At 40.1% G+C, this 22066-nt stretch overlaps 1 protein-coding gene across 2 annotated transcripts in view; it reads right to left on the bottom strand.

Annotated features, from left to right (window-relative positions):
- Positions 1–264: 264 nt before the first annotated feature.
- Positions 265–22066, bottom strand: part of rims4 (regulating synaptic membrane exocytosis 4) — a 109422-nt gene continuing 87620 nt past the window's right edge. For both annotated transcript variants that reach the window (XM_071203216.1, XM_034082703.2), the window contains 4 exons: positions 18704–18816; positions 16549–16650; positions 12051–12190; positions 265–5008 (listed from right to left, as the gene is read on the bottom strand). In XM_071203216.1, coding sequence (XP_071059317.1) covers positions 4790–5008; positions 12051–12190; positions 16549–16650; positions 18704–18816 — 574 coding nt within the window. In that variant the 3' untranslated portion in view covers positions 265–4789. The remainder of the gene's footprint in view (positions 5009–12050; positions 12191–16548; positions 16651–18703; positions 18817–22066) is intronic.

A 22066-nucleotide genomic window follows, 5' to 3' on the forward strand; every position in this document is an offset into this window, starting at 1 on the left:
CGTTTTTTCGGAAATCTAGCCATCGGTCAGTTTACCTCTTCGTGTGTGAAAACAGACAGCTGATACTTGCTTTCAACTCGTTTTGGAAACATCTTGCATTGAGAAGAGAAGGCTGTAAATCAGTTGGTTTTTGGGGAAGACAGTGTGACTTGAAACAAAGGAGCTGTCGTCTCTGTTCTCTCTTACGTGTCCACCATCAATGAAACACATATTTGAATAAAGGCAGATGAAACACGATGGAGTTAAACTATTTTATTGACAGTTGGAATAGAATAACAATACACCAAATTGTGCATTACTCAACAATATAACAGTTTGCCAAAGAATCTGCAAATACACTTTTTATGAGTGTTTTAAATGACAGTGCGGTGAAATGAAAAAGGTTACACCACTTTGTCTCTTTCAATAACACTCCGGTCCTCAAGGCAGTAGTACATGAGCAACACATGGAAAGCAACGCAGAGGAGCATTTGCTGCTTAACGCTTTGCTAACATTAGCTTATGCTAGCATATTTTGAGGTTCATCTAGCGATGTGACGATTGGTATTTAACAATTAAAAAACATTACATTCTACTTGTAAATGGGATTTTGCAATCCTTAAATGGCTTTGTAAATAAGTCAATGAGATATAATTTGCTCCAATAAAGTTACACGATGGATCAATGTGTTAAACCAAAGAAATGGTCATAATTAACGAAGATGTTGTTGGAAAAAGCTTCCCTTGTAACATAGGTTTCCCATCAGCATTGCCTCCAAAGGTTGCCCATTTCACACGTTCCTGACAGCATGAGAAGGCCTGTAGAACTTTCTCATCTAGTATCCCAGAACCAAACATCAACTTTTTAGTATTTTAGGAGCCTTTCGGATGGCTTATAGAAGTTAAGGCTGTGAATGCTGTAGATACAATGATCATCAAGACAGAAAAGGAAGATTTGTTTTTGAAGATTTGGGGATGAAGACTAATTGAGTTGACACTATAATCACCAGCAACGCATATGTGAGAGGCCATTGAACCCGGAATGGTGTTGAGAAACAGAAGTTACAAAACCCCATGTCACTTCAAGTCACACCGGTGTCGCTCAACCTGAAAATGTATTCACTGGAGGTAATGTGGGACACTTTGGATGAGAGAGATGGCGTGTGGGTTGGGTCGGGGACGGCCTCTGAGCGGGAACGTTCGGGAGCAGACTGGAGGAGGTGTATTACTGGGATCCAGTAGCCACCATTTCCTAACAGAGAATCTGCTTCCACCCTTTCATCGTCCCACTCTTCCTCCACCTCTTCCCCAAGAGAGGACATGTTATGATATGTATGTCTATATGTACACAATGTCACTCGCAAAGACAAAGACACAAACAGTGCTCTTCCTTTCTTGTAAGTAGAACTGTTGTACTTAAAGGATACAAATAAAGAGACATTTAACTCAGGTAACATTTTTAAAGAAATGTTTGGACTTCTACTTAGATTGCTTTCCATGTTGATTTTATGCGAAAACATTCAGAAAAAAAGGCTCTGGGAAACATTTGGAAGGTCTAACAAAGTCTATCTGTAAATGAGTATGGGACCCACTTGGTGGAAGCCAGAGACATCTCCACAGACATGTTAGTGATACAGCAACTTTCATTGGAGTAATTGGGATTCCATCTAAAGAAATCTATGAAGAAAATATGTTATAATTAAATTCTTTCTCATTTTCAAAGAGGTTATTTAGAGACCACATGCAACTCCTGGTGTAATAGTGAAAACACTTGAATGGTTCAAATGACACATCTTCACAAGTGATTTTTGCTTTCTGCCTTCAGATTCTTCAAGCTATTTTCAAGGTTTTTAAATCATAAAAATCCTGGCTCCTTAAAGCTTTGAACAGCAGGAAGAAATGACTTTAGCGATAATAGTTTTTGGAATCACAAAAGTCCTGATATATACGTCACACAGAATGCAACAAGATAACCTACATTGTCTTGTCAAACGTTTGACTGCAATGAACACTGTGCAACTAAAACATGGCAATGACTGGATGTTTTGGATTATTGCTTTACAGAATGTAGCTGATTTGTTTGAAAATGAATACAGTATTAATATCCCTGCAACACTGCTACTGGCAACATGAGGCCACTTTTGCACCAAAAAAGTAAAATTACAAATTGTATTGTTTAGTTAAAATGTTGTTTGCAAGCATTTACGTAGAATTACTCAAAATGGTGTGTTATATTTCAAATGTGTGTTCATAAGCATTAGACTAATTCAATTTTGTTCAGAATGTTTGCTTCAAAGTAAAAAGAAAACAAACCTTTTTTTCTTTTAGTAATTATACAGCATCAGTAAAAAGCCCAAAAGGAAATGTAGTAAACTTTTAATCTGAAATAAATTGCTACATATAAATGTATTCCTCAATTCATGTTGGTTCTCAACCTATGCTGTATTTCGTTTCACCTCTTTCTGTGTAGCGTGTAGCTCATGCTTAATCTTATCAAGTAGTCTGCTAATTATTTATTAGTTTTAATCAGTCATGCGGATGCTACCAGCTAATGCTACAATCTTACGGTAACTAGCAAGATGTCCCTTCACTCCCTCAAAGATTTAACATTATTAACTAAGTTATTATAGATACACTTTGGCTCACTCCAAAAGACACTAACAAGCATAATATTTACACATAAAAAATACATTAGGAATCATAAAGTGCCCAAAAGAAATACATATACTTTTGTTATTTTTCTCTACAGTGTGCACATTGTGTTCCCTTTAAATTCATCCTATGTTTGTGTCCTTTTTTAAAAACCTGTAGAACCTAACGTCAGTCCAGGCAGATCTTTTGTTTGGATGATGCACAGTACATTTCATGCTTCCTTCCTCTCTCTTTCCCTTTCCTCCCCTCTCCTCCTCTCTCCACACGGAGTCATTGCATGGCTAATCACCAGTTGCCTAGTGGATTAGGCCTGTAATTTAGAATAGAAAGGATGCTTCTCTGTGCAGCCTGAACACAGCTGTCAGATCTTGTGAGGGCTTGTTTCTGTTCCTCCCTCACAATAGCACATGCTACAAGGTAATTGAGGAAGAGGAAGGAGAAGACACTTGCTGGTGGAAATTGGCACAGTAGAAACTGTTATTAGCCAAAGCTAAAAAAAAAAAAAAAAAAGAGAGGAGGAATCTTCAAATCTACTTGTAGACTTTATCTTAAGAGTATTCCAAACTACATTTAAACTGCGATATACAACACCTTGTCAGCCACAGAGGGACAATACCTCCCCCTGCTCTGATGTGTCCTGCACTACCAGGTGGATGTGAACATTAAGAACAACAAAGAACATATTAGAACATAATGAGGACAAAGCACCCTCAACATGTCAGACCCATTTGACTGTTTCATGCCAGTTGTTTCCAGATTGTTTCCAGATAAGGATCAACCACATTGCATTTGGACGTAAAAGTCACTTGCATCTTCATCTTATACAATGTGTTGCATGCATATGTATCTGCCATTGTATCTGCTTTGAGGAATGGCAATGCACTAAGAAGGCTTCTGGTGACAAGAAACCAATTATTTTACGATGTCCTCTGTGAGTTCGGATATCAAACTGTTTGTGATAAGCTGGACATTTGTAGAAGCAAGCAATCATTCAGATTCAAGAAATAACCAAGTAAAATGGGTTTGTCAATCAATATTTCTCAAAAGCTACAAAGCTGCTGTTCTCATTCCTACCAAACACAACACTGGCTGATTTATCTAAAAAGCACCTTCAACAAGAGATGGCAAAATAATCAGTAAAATCAGCAAATGTCGCGATTGATTGTAACGGAAATGTACAGGCATCATGATCTTTGAGAACTTAGAACGTGCGTATGTTGTTTAAAAACATGTACATCCACTCAGGGACCAATTTAGACCTGGCACTAAAGGTCAATGTATTTATCTGAAGTCCTTACTAACTGGTAAAGAAAGAAACTCAGCAGTACTCTGGATCCCCAAGATCCTTCCAGAAGATGCCACCATTCACAAACACATAGTACTGAATGAAGTGAACATTGAAGGGCCAGATGTGTGACACAATAAACGAAAAACAGCTCAACTTGAGTGTTTGAAACCAAGACATCTTGGTTGGTTACAACAAATAAGTTATCTATAGCTATAAAGCTATATATATTATACTTTTTTAAAGTTCTTTGTAGTCCTGATCCATTCCCCTCGATTCTCCAGCAAAATGAGCGGCTGGTGTCTCCATCAGTCTGAGGGCAGTCTCACTTCCTCTCAGACTCGTGGATGGACATATAGCCAGCTCCTTAGCAGAGAAGCAGAAAGACAACAAGCAGTCCTGGGATTAAGAACCCATTGTAGGCTGTGAAGGCGCGTAGCTGAAGCAAAGCTGAGCCTGCAGTGCATTGTGGTCCCAATAGGATGTGATCGATGTCGGCATACCGAGCCCTCCTTTGAAGTATCCTCATTAAGAAGGGTTTTGTTTTCTCGTCATAGACATTTTCCCGTGAGTCTGAGAGGCTGTCGGTTGCAACCACAGAGAGATGTGCTTCCTGTGAGTCCCAGGAAACCCTGATACCATATCAAGAGAATGACACTACCAATGAGTATTAGTTAGTAGTCAGTTCCATATCAGGGGATGGGTCCATCCCATGTGTGGTTGGACCTGTCAAAGTGCTCTTAATAAGATACTTTACACCTATCAGCTCCAGCGGCAGTACCACCTGGCTGACCCAGGTGCAGGGCTACATGCTATTTGAAAAAGTGTCTTAGGATTCGGTCGCAACAACAAAGCTTGATCATTTCCTTTAGGCTTAGGATCGCTCACAGCAGGGCCCAATGGTGCTCTCTAGGGACATCTGGGAGGAGTGGCGAATGAGGGGCGCCATCGTTGGGTCCACCATGGAGGACGTAGGGAAGAGCTTGTACCAGCCAATCACCATCGTGCTGAGGTCCAGCTCCTCCAATAGGATTCGAGCAACGCCCATGAAGCATTTGCGGTCCATACGTCCATAGTTGCCCCAAACGATCACCTACAGAAGAGGGTGGCAAGATATCAATTAGTGATGTGTTTAGAGAATATAACCAAAATATTACATGTTTGCATTACCAATTTGCGGTTGTCATAGTAGAATTATAATATGTAAGAATAAATGCTTTTGTAGTACACTTTCTTTTAGCTCTTAAGCCAGATGCGCATGCTATTAATGATAGTATGTTGAAGTTTAGCAGGTATAAAGTAATTTGAACCCTCTCTGTTTACTATGCAAATATTTGCTAGTTAGCTGTAAATGCAATATACGGCTGAGGCTAATGGGAATGTCATGAGTCTTAAACCAAAGTTGTGGGACTTTACTTTTGAGTTAAACATTTGACCAATGTTAATTTAATAATATGTTTTATTGACAAAGATATGACAACATCCTTGAATAAAAGGTATCGATCATCAAAGTATTGTCCAATTATTAAATCTACTGAAAGAGGCACTATTGTGCTATTTGGAGCTCCCCCTTTCCTGTAGTGTGTTAAAACGGTTATTTTGCATGTAAATGGTCTGTAACGGTTCAAATCCAAAGGTTTCTCTCCCACACACAACAAATCATGTAATCATTTAAATGTATCTAGTTCTTTAACATGGTTTAAGATAATGTTGAATCATGCACATCCTGAAGGTTATGAGGACTTGATATTATGATACATATGATAAGGTTAATACGGTGGAATTCATTAGCATGAATAAATATTGTTTGGAAATCAGTTGTTAAGTACCGTATCCTGACAGTTGTCCTCTCTGTTACAGAAGCAAAGATCTGGCTGTGGTTTCTATTAGCGTAAATGAAGAGGCATTGTGTTTGAGGCAGGGAGAGTAGAACACGATGGTGGTATTGCTTAGGGACCTGTGTGTTGTGTACGTTTGGTCTCCTGACACCCCGATAACATCAGGGCTCATCTCAGACAGCCACATCTGGTCAAGCAGCAGACAAAACAAATCAATATCCGTTTGTGTGTCCTCTTGTGTGTCTGGGCATGCCTGCATACCAATTTGTTTGGTATAAGTGTGTCTGCATGTGATTTCCACAGAGACTGAGAGTCTGCCTTCATATTGTCCCTGAATCTTTAAAAAAGGAGAACCTTTACCTCATGTTGTGTCTGCCTGTCATCAGTTCTCCAAACAGGAAACCTGGCTTCAACCGTTACAACAGACATCTTATAAATGATACATTTATAGTAGAACATGAAAGACTGGCTGAGTGTTTTGTACAGGCAATGAGAAATGCAGTGTCCGACATTTGTTTTTGCTCCACTTTCTAGAAAGTGGAGCAAAAAGACAAAAAGGGACAAAATAAACCCAGCATGTTGCAGTTTGGGATAAACTGGAATTGGAAGAAAGGGTGCTGTAAGAGCAACACCAACAAGTTAGACAGCAAACTTCAATTGTGCTAGTGTTCATATTCTAAGCAGTTATAAGTCTTTCTTCAGATGTTTTTTATATTTAGTCACCCTACAGTAATCCTGTTTTTATCAAGTCATATTACTCGACTGTGGCTGTGAGGTGGTGTAGTCGTCTAAAAACAAGAACGTTTGGTTTCATTCCCAGCCCCCGCCGTCAACATGTCGATGTCGATCCTTGGGCAAGACAATTCGCCCCAAGTTTCTTAACCTAACTTTGCAAAAATGTTCGGTTACTCTGCTGTAAATTCATTAAAGAGCACATATTCTGCTCATTTTCAGTTTCATATATGCATGTTGTGGCCCTACTGGGACGTGTCTCCATGCTTTAAGGTTCAAAAAGCAGCACCTCTTTTCACCCTCTGTCTGAAACCAGAGCCCAGTCTGCTCTGATTGGTTTGCTGGCTGTCTCTGTTTTGATCACAAAAGCTAAACTACCCTTGCCAGTGGGAGCAAATATTTAGATTGTATTTAAATGGTTTAAATTCAGAAATAATTGTTGCTGTTAAACCGTAAAGGCTAGTGTGGCTGAGCCTAGACTAGAGAATCGATAGAGACTACTTCATATTCTCTACATGTCTCTATCTGAGCCACTCACTTTTGAAACCAGAAACTCCCTCTGGTTAGAAGAGACCCAATAATATAGAATGATGGGAAAGAGATGTAATAGTGACATATTTTGAAAAAAATAAATGCAATAAACCCTGGATTTGCAGCTTTTCCCAGCACTGAAAATATACTTATGTGGACAAAGAATGTCAACGGCTGTCCCACATGAGGGAAAACATTGTTAATAATGACATGGTTACTAATGCTTAGGGGAATACTTACATCTGATTCCCTCAGATATCACGATAAGCAAACATTGAACTCACACAAAGCTCAGAAAACACAAACCAAACACTTAAAATCATTTAAAAAAAACAAAAAAGGATATGCCTGCCTGTTGTCAGAGAGGATGAGATACAAGAGAAAATGAGATGACGAGGGGAAGGTGGCAGAGAGTGTAGCGCGGAGGATCAAGACGGACAGCCGACAATTAGAAAGGAGGCGTTCAGTGACTAATTACGCAGTGACAGCAGCTTCAGGCTGACCTTCAGAACCCACTGACATGACCTCTGTTTACCACACACACAGGCACGGCAATTGTATGTGTTTGTTGCTCATGATAGACAATATTTCCTGGAAATAGGACTTTAACTTTGATCTTTAAAAACTCCAAGTCCACTCAATGACACAAAGTCACACTGACCTGAATGCAAATGACTGTTCCCGCCAGCAAGCCGTTTGTTGGTAGTTTCACCTTGTGATATATACATTTCACCTCTTTTCACCCTCCCTCTGAAACCAGAGCCCAGTTAGCTGGCCGGCTCTGTTGATGTCCCGCCCCTTAGCCTATCACGTACAATGTGTTGGAGCGCTAGTCAATAAATGCACAAGTGTTTCCTTCATATTGATGTCACTATGTTGTGGAAGTTAACAAAGGAGTCTAATTGAGGAGTTTCAGCCAGGGTGTGGGAGAGAAACTCCCTCTGGAGGGAAACAGGGATATTGGCCTTTGCACACCATTTACATGCACTAAAACCTATGTAACACACTATGGGAAAGGGAAAACCCCAAAGAGCATAAAAGGGCCTCTTTAAAAACCAGGAAGTATAAAGAGTGAAGAAGTCAACTGAAGGAGGAGGTTTGGTTAGACAGGTTGGTCAAAAAACAACAGACCATCACCTAGGAGACCATGTCTCTGTCCAGTGAAACCATTTCTTTGTCATATCACTTCTGTACCTTATTAAAAACGCTTTATTTTTACCCCAAACGGTGACTTATTTGTCAGGTAATTTACATATGTATACAAATCAAAAACAATTTCAAAACCTAACCAAAACAAGTTTTTGTAAAAACAGAGGTTTATTGAAATACTGTTTGTATGTGAAGTGTATCTTGACACATGATTCTGGATACCGATTGTATTAAATGACTAATAGCCTTTGTAAGATGTCTGAGGACACACTGTCTATTTGGATGAGCACGTCGGTTTTCTCACATGAAAGCTTGAGACTCAGTTGATGAAGGGTTCTGAATGAATGTTCTGTGTGTACTTAGGGAGTGCTAAACCAGGACGTGACAGATTGAAAGGCGCTGCTGATTTCAGCGGTTTTCATTATTGTGAATGAGTTTGAGGAACTTGGAGGACAGCAACGCAGACAGCAAATAATTACGAGGGAGGCGTTTAGAGGCTAATTACACAGGAGCAGAGCTGCAGGCCTCCACTGAAACAGGACACCACTGTTCCACCTGCAGAGCCCGGAGGAACCTGAAATACTATACAGGTTCTAACATATATCCATGCTATGAAGGTAGATATGGTGCACAATGCGAGAGCTTGTAAGATGTGATGTGATAACTTGCAGGAAAAAAATCTGAGCTTGTGTGCATACATTTACACTTGTATCAAATATCCACGTATCTGTGAACCAAATTTGAAGTTAGAGTAGAAAAAAAAAAGTGTTGTAGCTTGAAGAAAAAAAAATGAATTTAGTGATGAAATGTTCACTTGTAGAAAAATATATATTTTTAAAATATATTTTCCATTACAACTGCAACTTGGTTATTCAACCTCTCAAATCAGTCATCACAACTTGACGAATCTGCTCTGTGGCAGTATACATCGACGAATCTGCGGTCTTGACTTTTGCTACACTTCTTTTTCTTTTTCACCTGTATATGTGGGGGGAGGGAGGGGGGTTGGAGCGAAGGGGCGGAGCTATCAGAACGACGAGGTGCAAGCTCGGGTCAGTCACACACAGCACAAGTGACTACTGTTGCCCCTTTCACACCAACGCAGCTCCCGTTCTAGGTCCGTGCTTCGCTCACAACAACAACAACAACAACAACAACAACAACAATGGTCGTCGGGTCGATGATCGTGTTACTTTTAATCATACGAAGCCAGATTAAATTAAATAACTACTTCTCCAACCTTGTACTTTTCTCCAGAGTGCCTTGGTTCATTGTTTATTAATGTGTTACAGCGGCATGTACCGACCGCTGCAGTGCTGGCTGCTCGTCCACCGGTGTTTATTCTCCCGTTAGCTAACAGCAGCGGACGCTCTAAAGTATTCACTGTCCGACTCACACAAGCAGCTGATACATATCCCCAATTCCCCATAAGTGAATGTGTGTCAGTCTGAATTGACGCTGGCATCACAACGCTGTTATTAAAGTTTCTCTGGTATAAAATGGGTGATGTTAGCATAGCAACCGAAGCTAAACTGACTATAGGCTATTGACTAGGCTACTTGTTGCTTGTTGCTATAACTTGTGGCATAAGCCGTTTTCTACATTTTACCGGCGTATTTTTTATTATGATTCTACTGGTGTGATAGTCGGACATGACAACCTGTGTAGCCCATGTATTGATTCCATCTGATAGCTGCTATAATACAAAACAAAACGTCTGCCTCTCTCCACAATGATCGATAACAGTGAACGGATGGTCAAAGTAAGGTACAAATAAACAGAATCACACGAAGCCTGGTTAGTGTTGCCTGACTTTATAAAGTGTGTTTTGTTTTTTTACAAGTGTGTGGTTGCGTTCTAGTGCTCAGCGCTACTGCTTGTTTCAACTTTTATTTGCCGTACTCGCCATAAACTGTTAGTTCAGGTTAATCTCGCACCCTTCCGACGTAAGCGTGACATATGCGGTTCTTGCCTCTAGACCAGGGGTGTCAGACTCAAGGCCCGGGGGCCACATTCGGCCCACGACTTCATTTTATGTGGCCCCACAAGAGCTTGCAAAGAATATAATATGTTTATTATACGGTTACATGCTACAGAAGCACGTTGCCCATAAACTACATGTCCCACAATGCATCTCAAATATGACTTTTTTCTCAGAATTTGCCTTTTTTTCTTCAAAATATGCATTTTTTCATAGAATTCCTTTTTCTCAGAATTAGATTTTTATTTCAAAATGTCACTTCTATTTCTTTTTTCTCCAGAATTTGGCTTTTCTTTTTAAATCATTTTGGGACATACGCAATGAAAAGACTTGCAATTATTTGCCCTAGACTTCTGCTTTCAGACGTAGTTAATTATGAAGTTATTACCCTATCCGATGATAATCCAATGCAGAGGCAATGATGTAATATAATACATTATTTTATATATATGATATATTTATATATGTATTTTTATATAGTCTTAAAGTTACAACCGGCCCTTTGAGTGCAACCATAATGCTGATGTGGCCCGCGATGAAATTGAGTTTGACACCCTGCTCTAGACCGACACTTTTTTCGAGCTTGGTAAGAACCGGTTTTCGGGGAGAAGAGCCGGCTCCGCTGCGGCGTGAACAGGACAAAACGGTGCTTATCAGGCACAAGCTCCGAACCGGCCCTGGAACCGCGTTGGTGTGAAAGGGGCAACATGCAGGGCCCCGCAGTCATCCGGTTCGACCTGACATGGCTGTGTGACCATTGTGTGACTGACCCGAGCTTGCACCTCCTCGTTCTGATAGCTCCGCCCCTTCACTCCAACCCCCCTCCCTCCCTCCCCCCACATCTACAGGTGGAAATCACTTTAGCGACACATTCACCACAAGAAGTGTAGCAAAAGTCAAGGCCGCAGATTCGTCGATGTATACTGCCACAGAGCAGATTCATCAAGTTGTGATGACTGATTTGAGAGGTCGTAATAACCAAGTTGCAGTTGTAATGGAAAGTTCATTTTTTTTCTACAAGCTACACAACTTTTTTTTTTCTTCTGTGACTTCAAATTTGGTTCACAGTTACGTGGATATTTTATACAAGTGTAAATGTATGCACACAAGCTCAGCTTTTCTGAGCGCTCACATCAGGTTTTACACGCTCTCGCATTTTGCACCATATCTACCTTCATACATGTTGGCGTTAAGTTATCTTTTTTAGTAATCTTGTAGAGTCAGAAAGTACACAATGTATGTCAAAGACTCGAAAGATAAAGAATGGAAGAGGAAGACAGAACATTGAGCACTTAGGAATTAATTGAAAGACAAAAAGGATGCAAGGTGGTACAAAAGGAAAGAGGCTTAACAAAGAGGGATGGATAGTCCTTCTGTTAATCCACCAAAATAAACATGTGTATGCAGAAGCCAAATGGTAGCAGCACTTAGTGGGTTTGTCTTTTGGGAAAGGAGTTTGAGAGAGCAACAAGTAGAGGGGAGAAAGTACAAAAGAAGCAATGAAAAGCATAGTAAAGGATGGAAAAAAGGGGATTTAAAGAAAAGAGTGCCAGGGAAATAAGAGAAAGTAGAAAAGGAGAGGAGAGAAGTTAAAGAGCTCAGAATCTCTTTGTGACTCTTTAGTGACCTTTGTGATCCTGAGAGTGGCTGAAGCTCAAACAGCTGAAAGAATCAAATCAGCTCAGACTGCCTCCTGGTCCCTCAGCTCACATTCTCAGTGTAAGTGAGCTGATTTGAGATGTAAGCATACTAACACTGTAAAATAACTTGGTACACGCAATTACCTTAATAATGTAAATGTAAAACAAACAGGGCTAACACCTGACAACAAGTTTAAAATATGTTTTATTTCATAACCATCTACTTTCTGGTTAGTCGTTGTGAATCAGTGGGCCTTATCTCACCTGCACCACTTTCCCCTGTGGGCTCTCGGAGAAGACCAGGGCCTGGTTGTAGAGGGGGTCCAGAGACTTCCGCACTGACTTGGTCTTCTTCTTGGCCACACAATTCCCGTTCTCCAGGAGGTAAACCTTGATGTAGGCCGCTGCAACGACAGCAGTCCGAAAGGTTAAACCTCAACTTACCCCTTCAGAGTTTTCTGCGACGCCCTTACACATTGGGTCATCAGCTACTTTAGAGGTTTATTCTGTCAGGTTTAGAGCTGGTTTGTTTGAGATTGCAGTAGAGTAGAACACGGTACAGTTCATTTTTATTTCCCGCTTAGTTCAGTATAAAAGAGTAAAATGCACAAGGTCAGTAGGAGACTAGAATAGAGAGGAAACTCCTGAGGGAGTGATGCAACCTGCACGGTGAGGGCCATGTGACGGATGGGGCTCCTTTCTGGCACCCTGGCTGGCTGTTCTGCAGGGTTATGGTGGTTGTGGTACACACCTTGTAGCTTGCACTCCAGAGTTAAGTGAAGAGGTACAATACAAGACTGTCCTTTAAACAAGGGTAAACATGTATGTTAATGCAAAAAGGAACTGTCAGCCACAGATTATAAGACAAATACAAAAGAAGACTAAGCTAACCTTCCGCTACAAAAATCTAATTTGACCCACAAGTATTTATGCAAACTCTCACAAACTTAAATATACACAGTTCCCTTTAAAACCTCCGCTAAGGACATTATGTTATTGGCTCTCTATGCGTTTGTCTGTTTTTTTTGTTTGTATTTAATTTATGTCAGAGAGGATGTTGGTGCACTTGATGAAACACAGTTCATCTGAAACCATTAGTTGCTCTGGTTACAGTATGTGTGCAGGAAACCCTCAGTGCCCAGGAAGACATCAGGACTTTATGCAAACGATGGCTGTCAGCATCAGATGTTGTACTACGAAAAGGGGTCGCTCCCTCCACAGATACAAAGCCTTTCCTAGATAGTTTAAAACTGCATTTATGATTAAATGTCCCAGTATGAAACATTGTTGCTACACTCAAAAAAATGATTTGTTAAACCAACATGATTTAATTACGTGACAAAATTCCACGCAATTACATTATGTTACTCTAATTTAAATGAAATATGTACATAATACATGATTCACTGTTGTTAACCCAACACATGTTTATCTCATTCATCCAATGCCAAATTAATACTTCAGGTTGACATATGTTACTTTAGCTTAACTAACATGTGTTTACCATGTTGGTTCTATTTAATTCAATTGCATGGAATTTTGTCACATAATTATAATATGCTGATAACACTCAATTTAGTCTAACAGAACCATTAAGTCACAGAAACACAATTGTGCTAATAAAAACCTTTATTATCACAAAATGAGAAGTTAACATTGTCTCTCTAACATTGACTGATTAAAACACATTATACACATTATAAAACAGAACCTCACAAATGGTGTCAAAAATGTACTTCAAATGGTATCAAAAATATAATTCTAAGAGTATCAGAAATGTTCCTTAAAATAGCAAATGTCTGAAAACATTAGACATAACTCAAAACTCAAAAACATTCGGTAACAGAAGCCAAAACTATATTAGAGGCCAGACTTCTGACTTTGACACACACACACACACACACACACACACACACACACACACACACACACACACACACACACACACACACACACACACACACACACACACGCACACACACACACGCACGCACGCACGCACATGCGCACGCACACACACACACACTCCACAGCTTTTTGTCCCTTCTTTCAGATAACAATATTACAAAGAAATATGGAGCAAGGTTGTCCTTTGTTTTAAGAGAATATATGAACTTCATTTAATCTCTTTGTATCTCTCTGTTTCTCTTCAATGTTTCACACTTATTTGCGCCGTCCGTTTCTCTCTCCTCCGACTTTTGTTTGTGCTCTGCTCTGTTTATCATCCTCTTATCTTTTATCGCTCTCTCATACACTGTAGTTGTTCCCAGATGTTTTTTTGATGTTCTTTATGTGCTGACATTGTTTGTGTTCTTATGTAATTAGGATCAATGAATGGTTTAATATTATGCAAGCGAGTGGAGCTATAATCAGATGAATAGCTTGTTGTTACACAATACAACTTGCAGCATGATAAAGATTTGAAAAAAGAACAACCATGAAGACATCATGCCTTCATGCTTCCATTTTGTTTGGCCATTGCACATCACTCACAGAGTAGAAAGAGATAAAGGTTAACTGAATAATTAATTGACTTGCTTATTACTCGCTTGATCGATTTAGTGCCAGGGTGATTTATTGCTGGGCGGACAACCCATATTAACAGCTCAAGTACAATGTGAGTATGATGTATTTAAGGTGCACTGATGCACTAAGCTGAGAGTTAGATGTAGTTTGTATGGGCCGGTGTCCACGTGGCGCCTTTTGTTCGCAGCACCCACCATCTTTTTTCTAAACGCGGCTGGTCTGAGCGCTCCATGTTGAAATATTGAAACTTTCCAAAAAAAAACTGATAGAAGTTGCATGAAAAACTTGTTTGGGCTAGTGTTAATTTCGTTGACTAAAACTATGACGAAATATGTTCGTCAACGACCTTTTTTTCCATGACGAAAACGAGACGATGACGAGATGGCACCGACGGCAGTAAACAATAACTGTAACGAAATCATCATGCAATATCGTTGACGAAAAGTGACGAGACGAAAATGTAGTTTACTAAATTAAAACTATGACAGAATCTCTCTTTACTTTCGTTGACGAAAAATGAGGAGACGAAATATTATCAAAGATAACGTTAAATCTCTGATAGTCAGTTTTTCTCCCAGCCGTTCCATTTCCGGTGCTGCGGCAGAGCAGCAGCTGTTTCTGTGCTGCGCGCGGCGGTACATTTGAATTACACCGGGCAGCGGCACAATATGAACTGTCAGGAAGACTCGGGTCTAACCTATGGGTCTAACTCGTGGTCTAACTCGTGGTCTAACTAACCTTATTTAACAGAAAATAAAATGGCAACAGCAGGGCTTGGGAGCAGTGGTCGCACTCGCGTTAACCGAATACCCCCCCGTCAGCGCGAGTGAGTGATACATTGTGCACTCGATGGGTAATAATGGATTATAACGGAAATGTTACGATCCTGTCCGTCAAAATGACTGACAACGAAAAAGTCTAAAGCCACCACTGCTTGGGAGAAAGAAACGATGTGATATTTGGGCCCATTTTCGCTACAATGAGGCGGAGAAAAAAAGCGAATGCATTGTTTCATCAGAAGGGAAGCAATGTGGCCAAAACACAGCTGGTACAAACACCACACACCTGACCTGATACTCTGCAAAGCTGCTTTCTTAATCATTCAACCTGTGTTTTTCATCAAATAAGGACAAGATAATCTTATTTATTTATATACTAAATTGACAAATTATTGGTTTTGGCTAGTTTGACTGAAATGTTCTATATAATCTGATGACTAAAAAAGACTCGACAGTTTTCATTGACAAAAAGTAGACTAAAATAATTCGTTTTCTTTGACTAAAATAAGACTAAAATGCTCAGACTTTTAGTCGACTAAATCGTGACTAAAATGTTTACTGTTTTAGTCGACTAAAATAAGACTAAAATGCTCAGACTTTTAGTCGACTAAAACTTGACTAAATAAAAACAGGATGAAGGTGACTAAATATGACTAAAACTAAAAAGGAAATTTAACATCGTCCCCTTCCCTCACTATATGGCGGTCAGACAGAGCAGTGACAAACTCATACAAAAAAAAAAGATATTTCCTGATTGTTGTACGATCAGTTTTTAAAACACACTCCTGACCTCCATAGTTAACCTTGCTGATAGGACATGTTTAAGATACAGCTACTACAGAGCAGCATATGCAAATCAGAGCAACATGCTGCCTGTTTCTCTGCAGTAATGGAGATCTTACTCATTCATCAGACCACCTCCTTCTGCTCGGTGTGTTAACTCCCTCAACACTGGAAACACCATTTCCTGCTTTACACTCATGCATCTTTCATATCATAACTGGGTTTTCGTAGGATATATCCCAATAGCTTTTAAATGTCAGCTGCAGGCGGGTCTGTTTGCCAGGAGCTGATGCTATTTGCTGCCTTGTGGTGCATTCATGTTCTGTGGAAACCGTGATTCCCTAAGACATAGACTGGATGAACAATAGGGTAAGACACCTAATGTAATTTGGTGCTTGGAGCATCTGACGTTTTGAGGAAGAAAAGTGACTTCCTGTAGAAAACAATGCTTTTGATTTCTCTGAAAACACCATTACAGTTTATTACAACACTTATATGTATTTTTGTTATTACTGGCTGCTACTTAAATACTTGTGTGTGCTTAATTATACTGCTACGTGTTTTGTTTATCCATGTGTAATGTATTGCATTCTATCTGCACTGTGACGATGTACGTGTCCCAGCTTCGCCCGGATAAAGGGTTTCTGATCGTGATTCTGATGGTGGTGTGTTACCTGGAGGTCCCTTTGAACCTGGTTTCATGGTGAGTCCTCTGGCCTGGATGACCTCCACCTCCAGACCTCCGTTCCTCTCCAGCAGACCGATCTCGATGTCACCTGGATGGATTAAAACAAAGTTGCACTTTAAAATGATGTTTTAGGGAGCTGAATGTGTTTATCTATCTCTATTCAAAAAGCATGGCCTCATATGGTGATAAAGTTCTGTCAGAAAGATAAGTGAGGAAACATTGTGAAAAACAGTAGTATGCTGGCATTATAAACCAATAACCCGTTTCCATACATGCGTTTTTGCGTCAGAGCCTTGTTAATTCAAAGAACAAGCAACTAAATATGCAACCGCTTCTTCCACAAATTCCATCACTGGAAATAATTCAGATTTGAAGGAAAAAGGTTTGGATGAGTTTCTATGAACGTTTTTAGAACTAGAAAAATCTGTTCGTGTGATACTCATTAAGTATGAGATGTGGCTCCACCTGGGCTGTTGAACACTGAACAATGATTTTAATAATGAGTGACAGTATTTGAAGTTAAGAATACATCCTTCAAGTTGTTTTCTGCAGACTGCAGAGACCTTTTTGAGATGGACAGGAAAAGAGCAAATGTTGACAACTAGAGAAGTCAAAGATGTCGCAGTACTGTCTTGAGAGCACATGGCACTTAGTTGTTGCAACCTTGAAGCACTTCAATGTCTGTCTATAGTCTTTGAATTAACAAGACGAAGTTAATAATACAACATAACCCTTTCTTTGTTGCGCGTCTCTCTCAGGTACGTGTATTGATACATTAACATCACGTGAGTCTTGGTTTAATTAACTTGAGCCTGCTTAAAATAAATAGGAGTTTGTCATTCAAAATTAGCATTTTAGCCTCTTTTGGCTCATTGTTTTAATTTCATCTTAACTGCAGAAAGTAGAATGGACATTGAACTCTTTGCCATTTCAATTAAACTTGTTCAAGAGAAAGTGACAATTGTTTGGTGAAAAAAAGTTAAAGTTATCGCACGGCTACAATTGTAAAACTTCCAATGGCAGATCTTTATAAAATGGCGGCCACTTCCTCTTTTGATTATATTGGAATTCTACAACATTCTATTTTCATGTGGTCTCAACACACACTAAGAAATTGAAGGGTTGACTTTTATTAAATGTACTATGTCAACAGATTAATTGTTTTTATTATTATGTTAGTTGTAAGCAATAATAATAATTTGAACCTAATATTTAGTATTTAAACTTAATAGTATTGCTTTCAACTAACCTAATGAAATGATGTGTAATCTGTTTACATAAAACATTTAATTAAAGTCAACATTTCATTTTTGTTCGGTCCACCTTTGTTTCCAGCTGCATTACGATTACGATTATTATGAACTGTACTAAACAACAAAGTTAAAAGGTTGCAGGTAAAGAGAGTAGTGTGCTATTTTCCACTCACTAGAAAGTTTTCAGCAAAACATTTCCAGAATGACGATTGCATTTCTTTGAAAGTGACAGATGACAGCCAAGTTATTCTTGGTCCTCTGACATCAGATAAAGTGGGCCTGGACAGCAGGTTTGGAGCTGAGCGGGTCCAGCCAGTGCCACTGTTGTCGGGCCAAGGACACTCTCTGGCTGCCAGCGAGGAAACTGACCCACTTACAGTAGATCACTGCTTTGGAGGACGGGCTGTATACAATAAATCCACTATACGGCCTGGATATGAATAAGTGCAGGGGTCAATGAGAAACACCCTGAGGTGGAACACAGCTCTGAGGCACTTTTTTTCCCAGTGTGCAATGATTTCAGCAGTTTTATGAGGAAATAAGCTGTTTTCTTTTCAATTTAAAAACGTGTTTTTATGGGTAGAGTTTGAGAGGATTTTACAAAATAGAGGTTATAGTTGTGACCCCAGAATGTGAGCAATTTCCTTCCTTACTTAAATCAGATTAAGTTTTTGCGGAAGCATCAGAGATGAACTGCGTTGTTGCTCGAAGGGAAAAAAGGCTTTGCAAAATGTTTGTAACAAAGATATTCCTTTTCTAGAAAACACAACATTTGCGAGATATAATGTGACTTCCAGTGTAAAGGGCCACTTACGGTCTTCTGTCCGAATATGGATACCATGATAACATGTTTTGTTGAACTGGTACAGACCTCTAGTCTTTTCTCACCCATGGATGTTGTTGCCAGCGTCTGTCGACCAACAAACTGAGCCGGTCCCATCCCATCCAGGAAGTCGCTGAACTGTGCATCCGACGCCAAACACATGCCACTGTAGTTCAGGCTTTATGAGAAGGAGGAAGAGACAGACGGTTAACATGACCAGACAATTGACTTCAGTTAGCTAGAGAAGGTGAAAAGCCAAATTAAAAACAGTCTGGATGAATAAGAAGATAAAAACAGGAAGTGTACAACTGTGTTAAACCCCGAAAATTCTAATTGGCTCCCCAAACCCAGACTGTTGGCTTCAGAGTTTGACCCCCTGTGTCCTTGTTTTGTGTGTGTTTGTGTGTGTGTAGGCATAGAAATCAGCGCTGAGTGCTTTGGTGGAAGATTGCCAGGGATACTACAGGGATTGCCAGGGATGTAGTAAGGTAAAGTATGTGTGTGTGTGTGTGTGTGTGTGTGTGTGTGTGTGTGTGTGTGTGTGTGTGTGTGTGTGTGTGTGTGTGTGTGTGTGTGTGTGTGTGTGTGTGTGTGTGTGTGTGTGTGTGTGTGTGTGTGTGTTTTCAACGGAAGGACAAATCCACCCTGACATGTTCTGATGCTGATGTATATCGTCAATCTGTGATGCTCAACATGTATCTGAACCAAGATGGCACCCACTCACGGTAGATTACTGTTTACTTGGAGCTTTGCATTCTGCTTAACAGGAACTTCAACCTAGGTTTACACTAGTTCAGCTCGTTAGACTTCCTTTCAGGGTGTGTGTGACGTGATGGATTAATTGGCATACACCATAGTTATACATGCAGTATACCTCACTTGTTCCTTTGTTGATTCTGTCTGTACTTGAAAGAAAGGGGGCGGGGACAGGTGAAAGTGATTGACACATTAAGGAGGCTGCTATACAAGCTGCCCAAACTATGCCCATTATTTCAAATGTATTTAGCAAGTTCTGTATGCACATGCTGTGCCTTAAAATGAATCAGCTCTCATCGAGTGTGCAGAAAAGAGGAAACAGGTTAATGTGGAGTTGGATAACACGTAAGGTCCATGTCACGATATGTCTGTCTGCGTTGTGTTTTGTCTTGTCTAGATCTGTCTTTGGTTTTCTGTCTGCGTTGTGTTTTGTCTTGTCTAGATCTGTCTTTGGTTTCCTGTCTGTGGCTGCAGTCGAATAATCCAAAAATCAGCTCCTAACGTCTAACTCTATCGTCTCTTCCTTGACCTCTGAGTGAAACGTCACGGGGTTAAGGGATAGTGGATAGGAGAATTCAAAAGGACTTAGAAGAAGAGGCTGCGGTACTTTAGAGAATCCGAATGCACTTTCACTATCCGACGTGTTTATGATGCGCCAGCGGACGTCATTTTGTGCGTCTGCTGCTGTGGGGAAACCATGGAAACCACAGTTTTCTATACAGCGGACTACAACATGGATGTTTAATAAGAACGAGGGACTGCTGTGAACTCATCTAGAGACTCTGCACCGTGCTCTGATGCTGTTGCTTTATGCTTTATGAACGGGGACAACAGAGAAACATATTCTTCATCACCAAAGCTGGAATTGAAATAAAAAAGGAAAGTGAAACTTATGCTCGTCACCCTCTCCCTCCGGTCCACATTAATACTAATGATCCCAATACGTATGATTGTATGAACTATGAAAAGATCTTAAAATAAATACAAATGTATTTATTATAAACGTTAGTCCTTAACACCTATCACTGTGTATATCACCATTCAAACATCTTTTAAAAGTTGAACTAACCCCACACAGCTCAGTAAAGACTGTGAAATGTTGACTTTATTTGATCATTTCAGTGAAAACTAACGTTCATATTTCTCTTTTTGATTATAATACTGATGAACGTTCAAAACAAAGCACTTTGGCAATTTACCACATACGTTTTAAAATGCTTAATAAGCACCGTAACTTTCATGATATCATTTCTCCGTCATAATCTGTTTCCGTGAACGGCCGACTGTTGAGTGACGGCAAATACTGCGGCTGCAAGGCATTGTGGGGCAGCATTTTCTCCTCTCCTTTCGGTAAGGGAGGTCCAGTGGTTTGACTAAAGTCAATCATACAAACAACTGTTGAATAAACTGTGGAAATGTAGCAATCCAACTTCTGATGTTACTAACTGGCTGCTAGCAAGACAGCTGGCTGGGCAAAAGGTTGCTACTCGCTACACTTGTATTCTTTGTAGCTAGTGTAGCAGCAGAGTTGGGTGTAACGCGTTACTTTGTAACGCGTTACTGTAATAATATTACTTTGTCGGTAACGGAGTAGTGTAACGCGCTACTTTTATAATCCAGTAATCACACTACAGTTACTAACATTGCCCCGACACGCGTTACTTCGTTCTAAAATCAGTCATAATCAAACCTCAACAAACACCTGCAAAGAACACATGCTAGGTGAAGCTAACGCACATAGCTGTTGTTTATTTATATCACACACACACACACACACACACACACACACACACACACACACACACACACACACACACACACACACACGTAGTTCTTCTTCTCTGTTTTCCGGTTGTTGCTTGTTTTGAATGACGAATAAACACTACCGCTGCCTCCTGGTAAGGAGAGTTATTGCCACTCACGCATGCGCAGTTCGTACGTGCTTGGCTGAAGTCTGGCTCCAGTGCAACACATGGCCAACACGCAGGAGAACACGCTGACGCAACAGCGTGAGCAGAGATAGACTGCGCAAAATATACAGATAGCAGGAGACAGAGGACAGCCACGGTCAGATAGCAGGAGACAGAGGACAGCCACGGTCAGATAGCAGGAGACAGAGGACAGCCACGGTCAGATAGCAGGAGACAGAGGACAGCCATGGTCAGATAGGAAAACATTCAGGAGCTGCCGGAGCCTGAGAAACTCCGCCGGCGGTCATGCGATGGCTTAAGATGCCCTCACGAATAGCCCGATGTTGCTACGATCAGAGCCGAATTTGAACATGTCCTTTATCGTGTGTCCATCGGGTTGTTTTATTGCACAACAAAATCATGTAAACATATTATGTAAGTAACCCAATTTGTGTTCTGTGAAACTGAAAAGGATATAATATATTATTTTGAAGGAGTTGACAGGAAGTTGTTGTTGCTATGGAAACAACATTACGGAGAAAACGTAATATTTTCTACATATAAAGACGGATAAAGTAAAGAACAAAGTCTGAAGATATCAGTACAGTATCATAGTACTGTAACATAATTGTTTTTGTTACTTTCGTTGCAGTTGTATGTCTTAAATGTAATGTAAATGTTGCCTTTGTGTGTGGTTCGGGGCCATCTTCGCGCAAAATTTACTATTCCATATTCGTGTGTCCATCGGGTGTTAACTTCGGG

Source organism: Pseudochaenichthys georgianus, chromosome 5, assembly GCF_902827115.2.
Source record: "Pseudochaenichthys georgianus chromosome 5, fPseGeo1.2, whole genome shotgun sequence".
NCBI lineage: Eukaryota > Metazoa > Chordata > Actinopteri > Perciformes > Channichthyidae > Pseudochaenichthys > Pseudochaenichthys georgianus.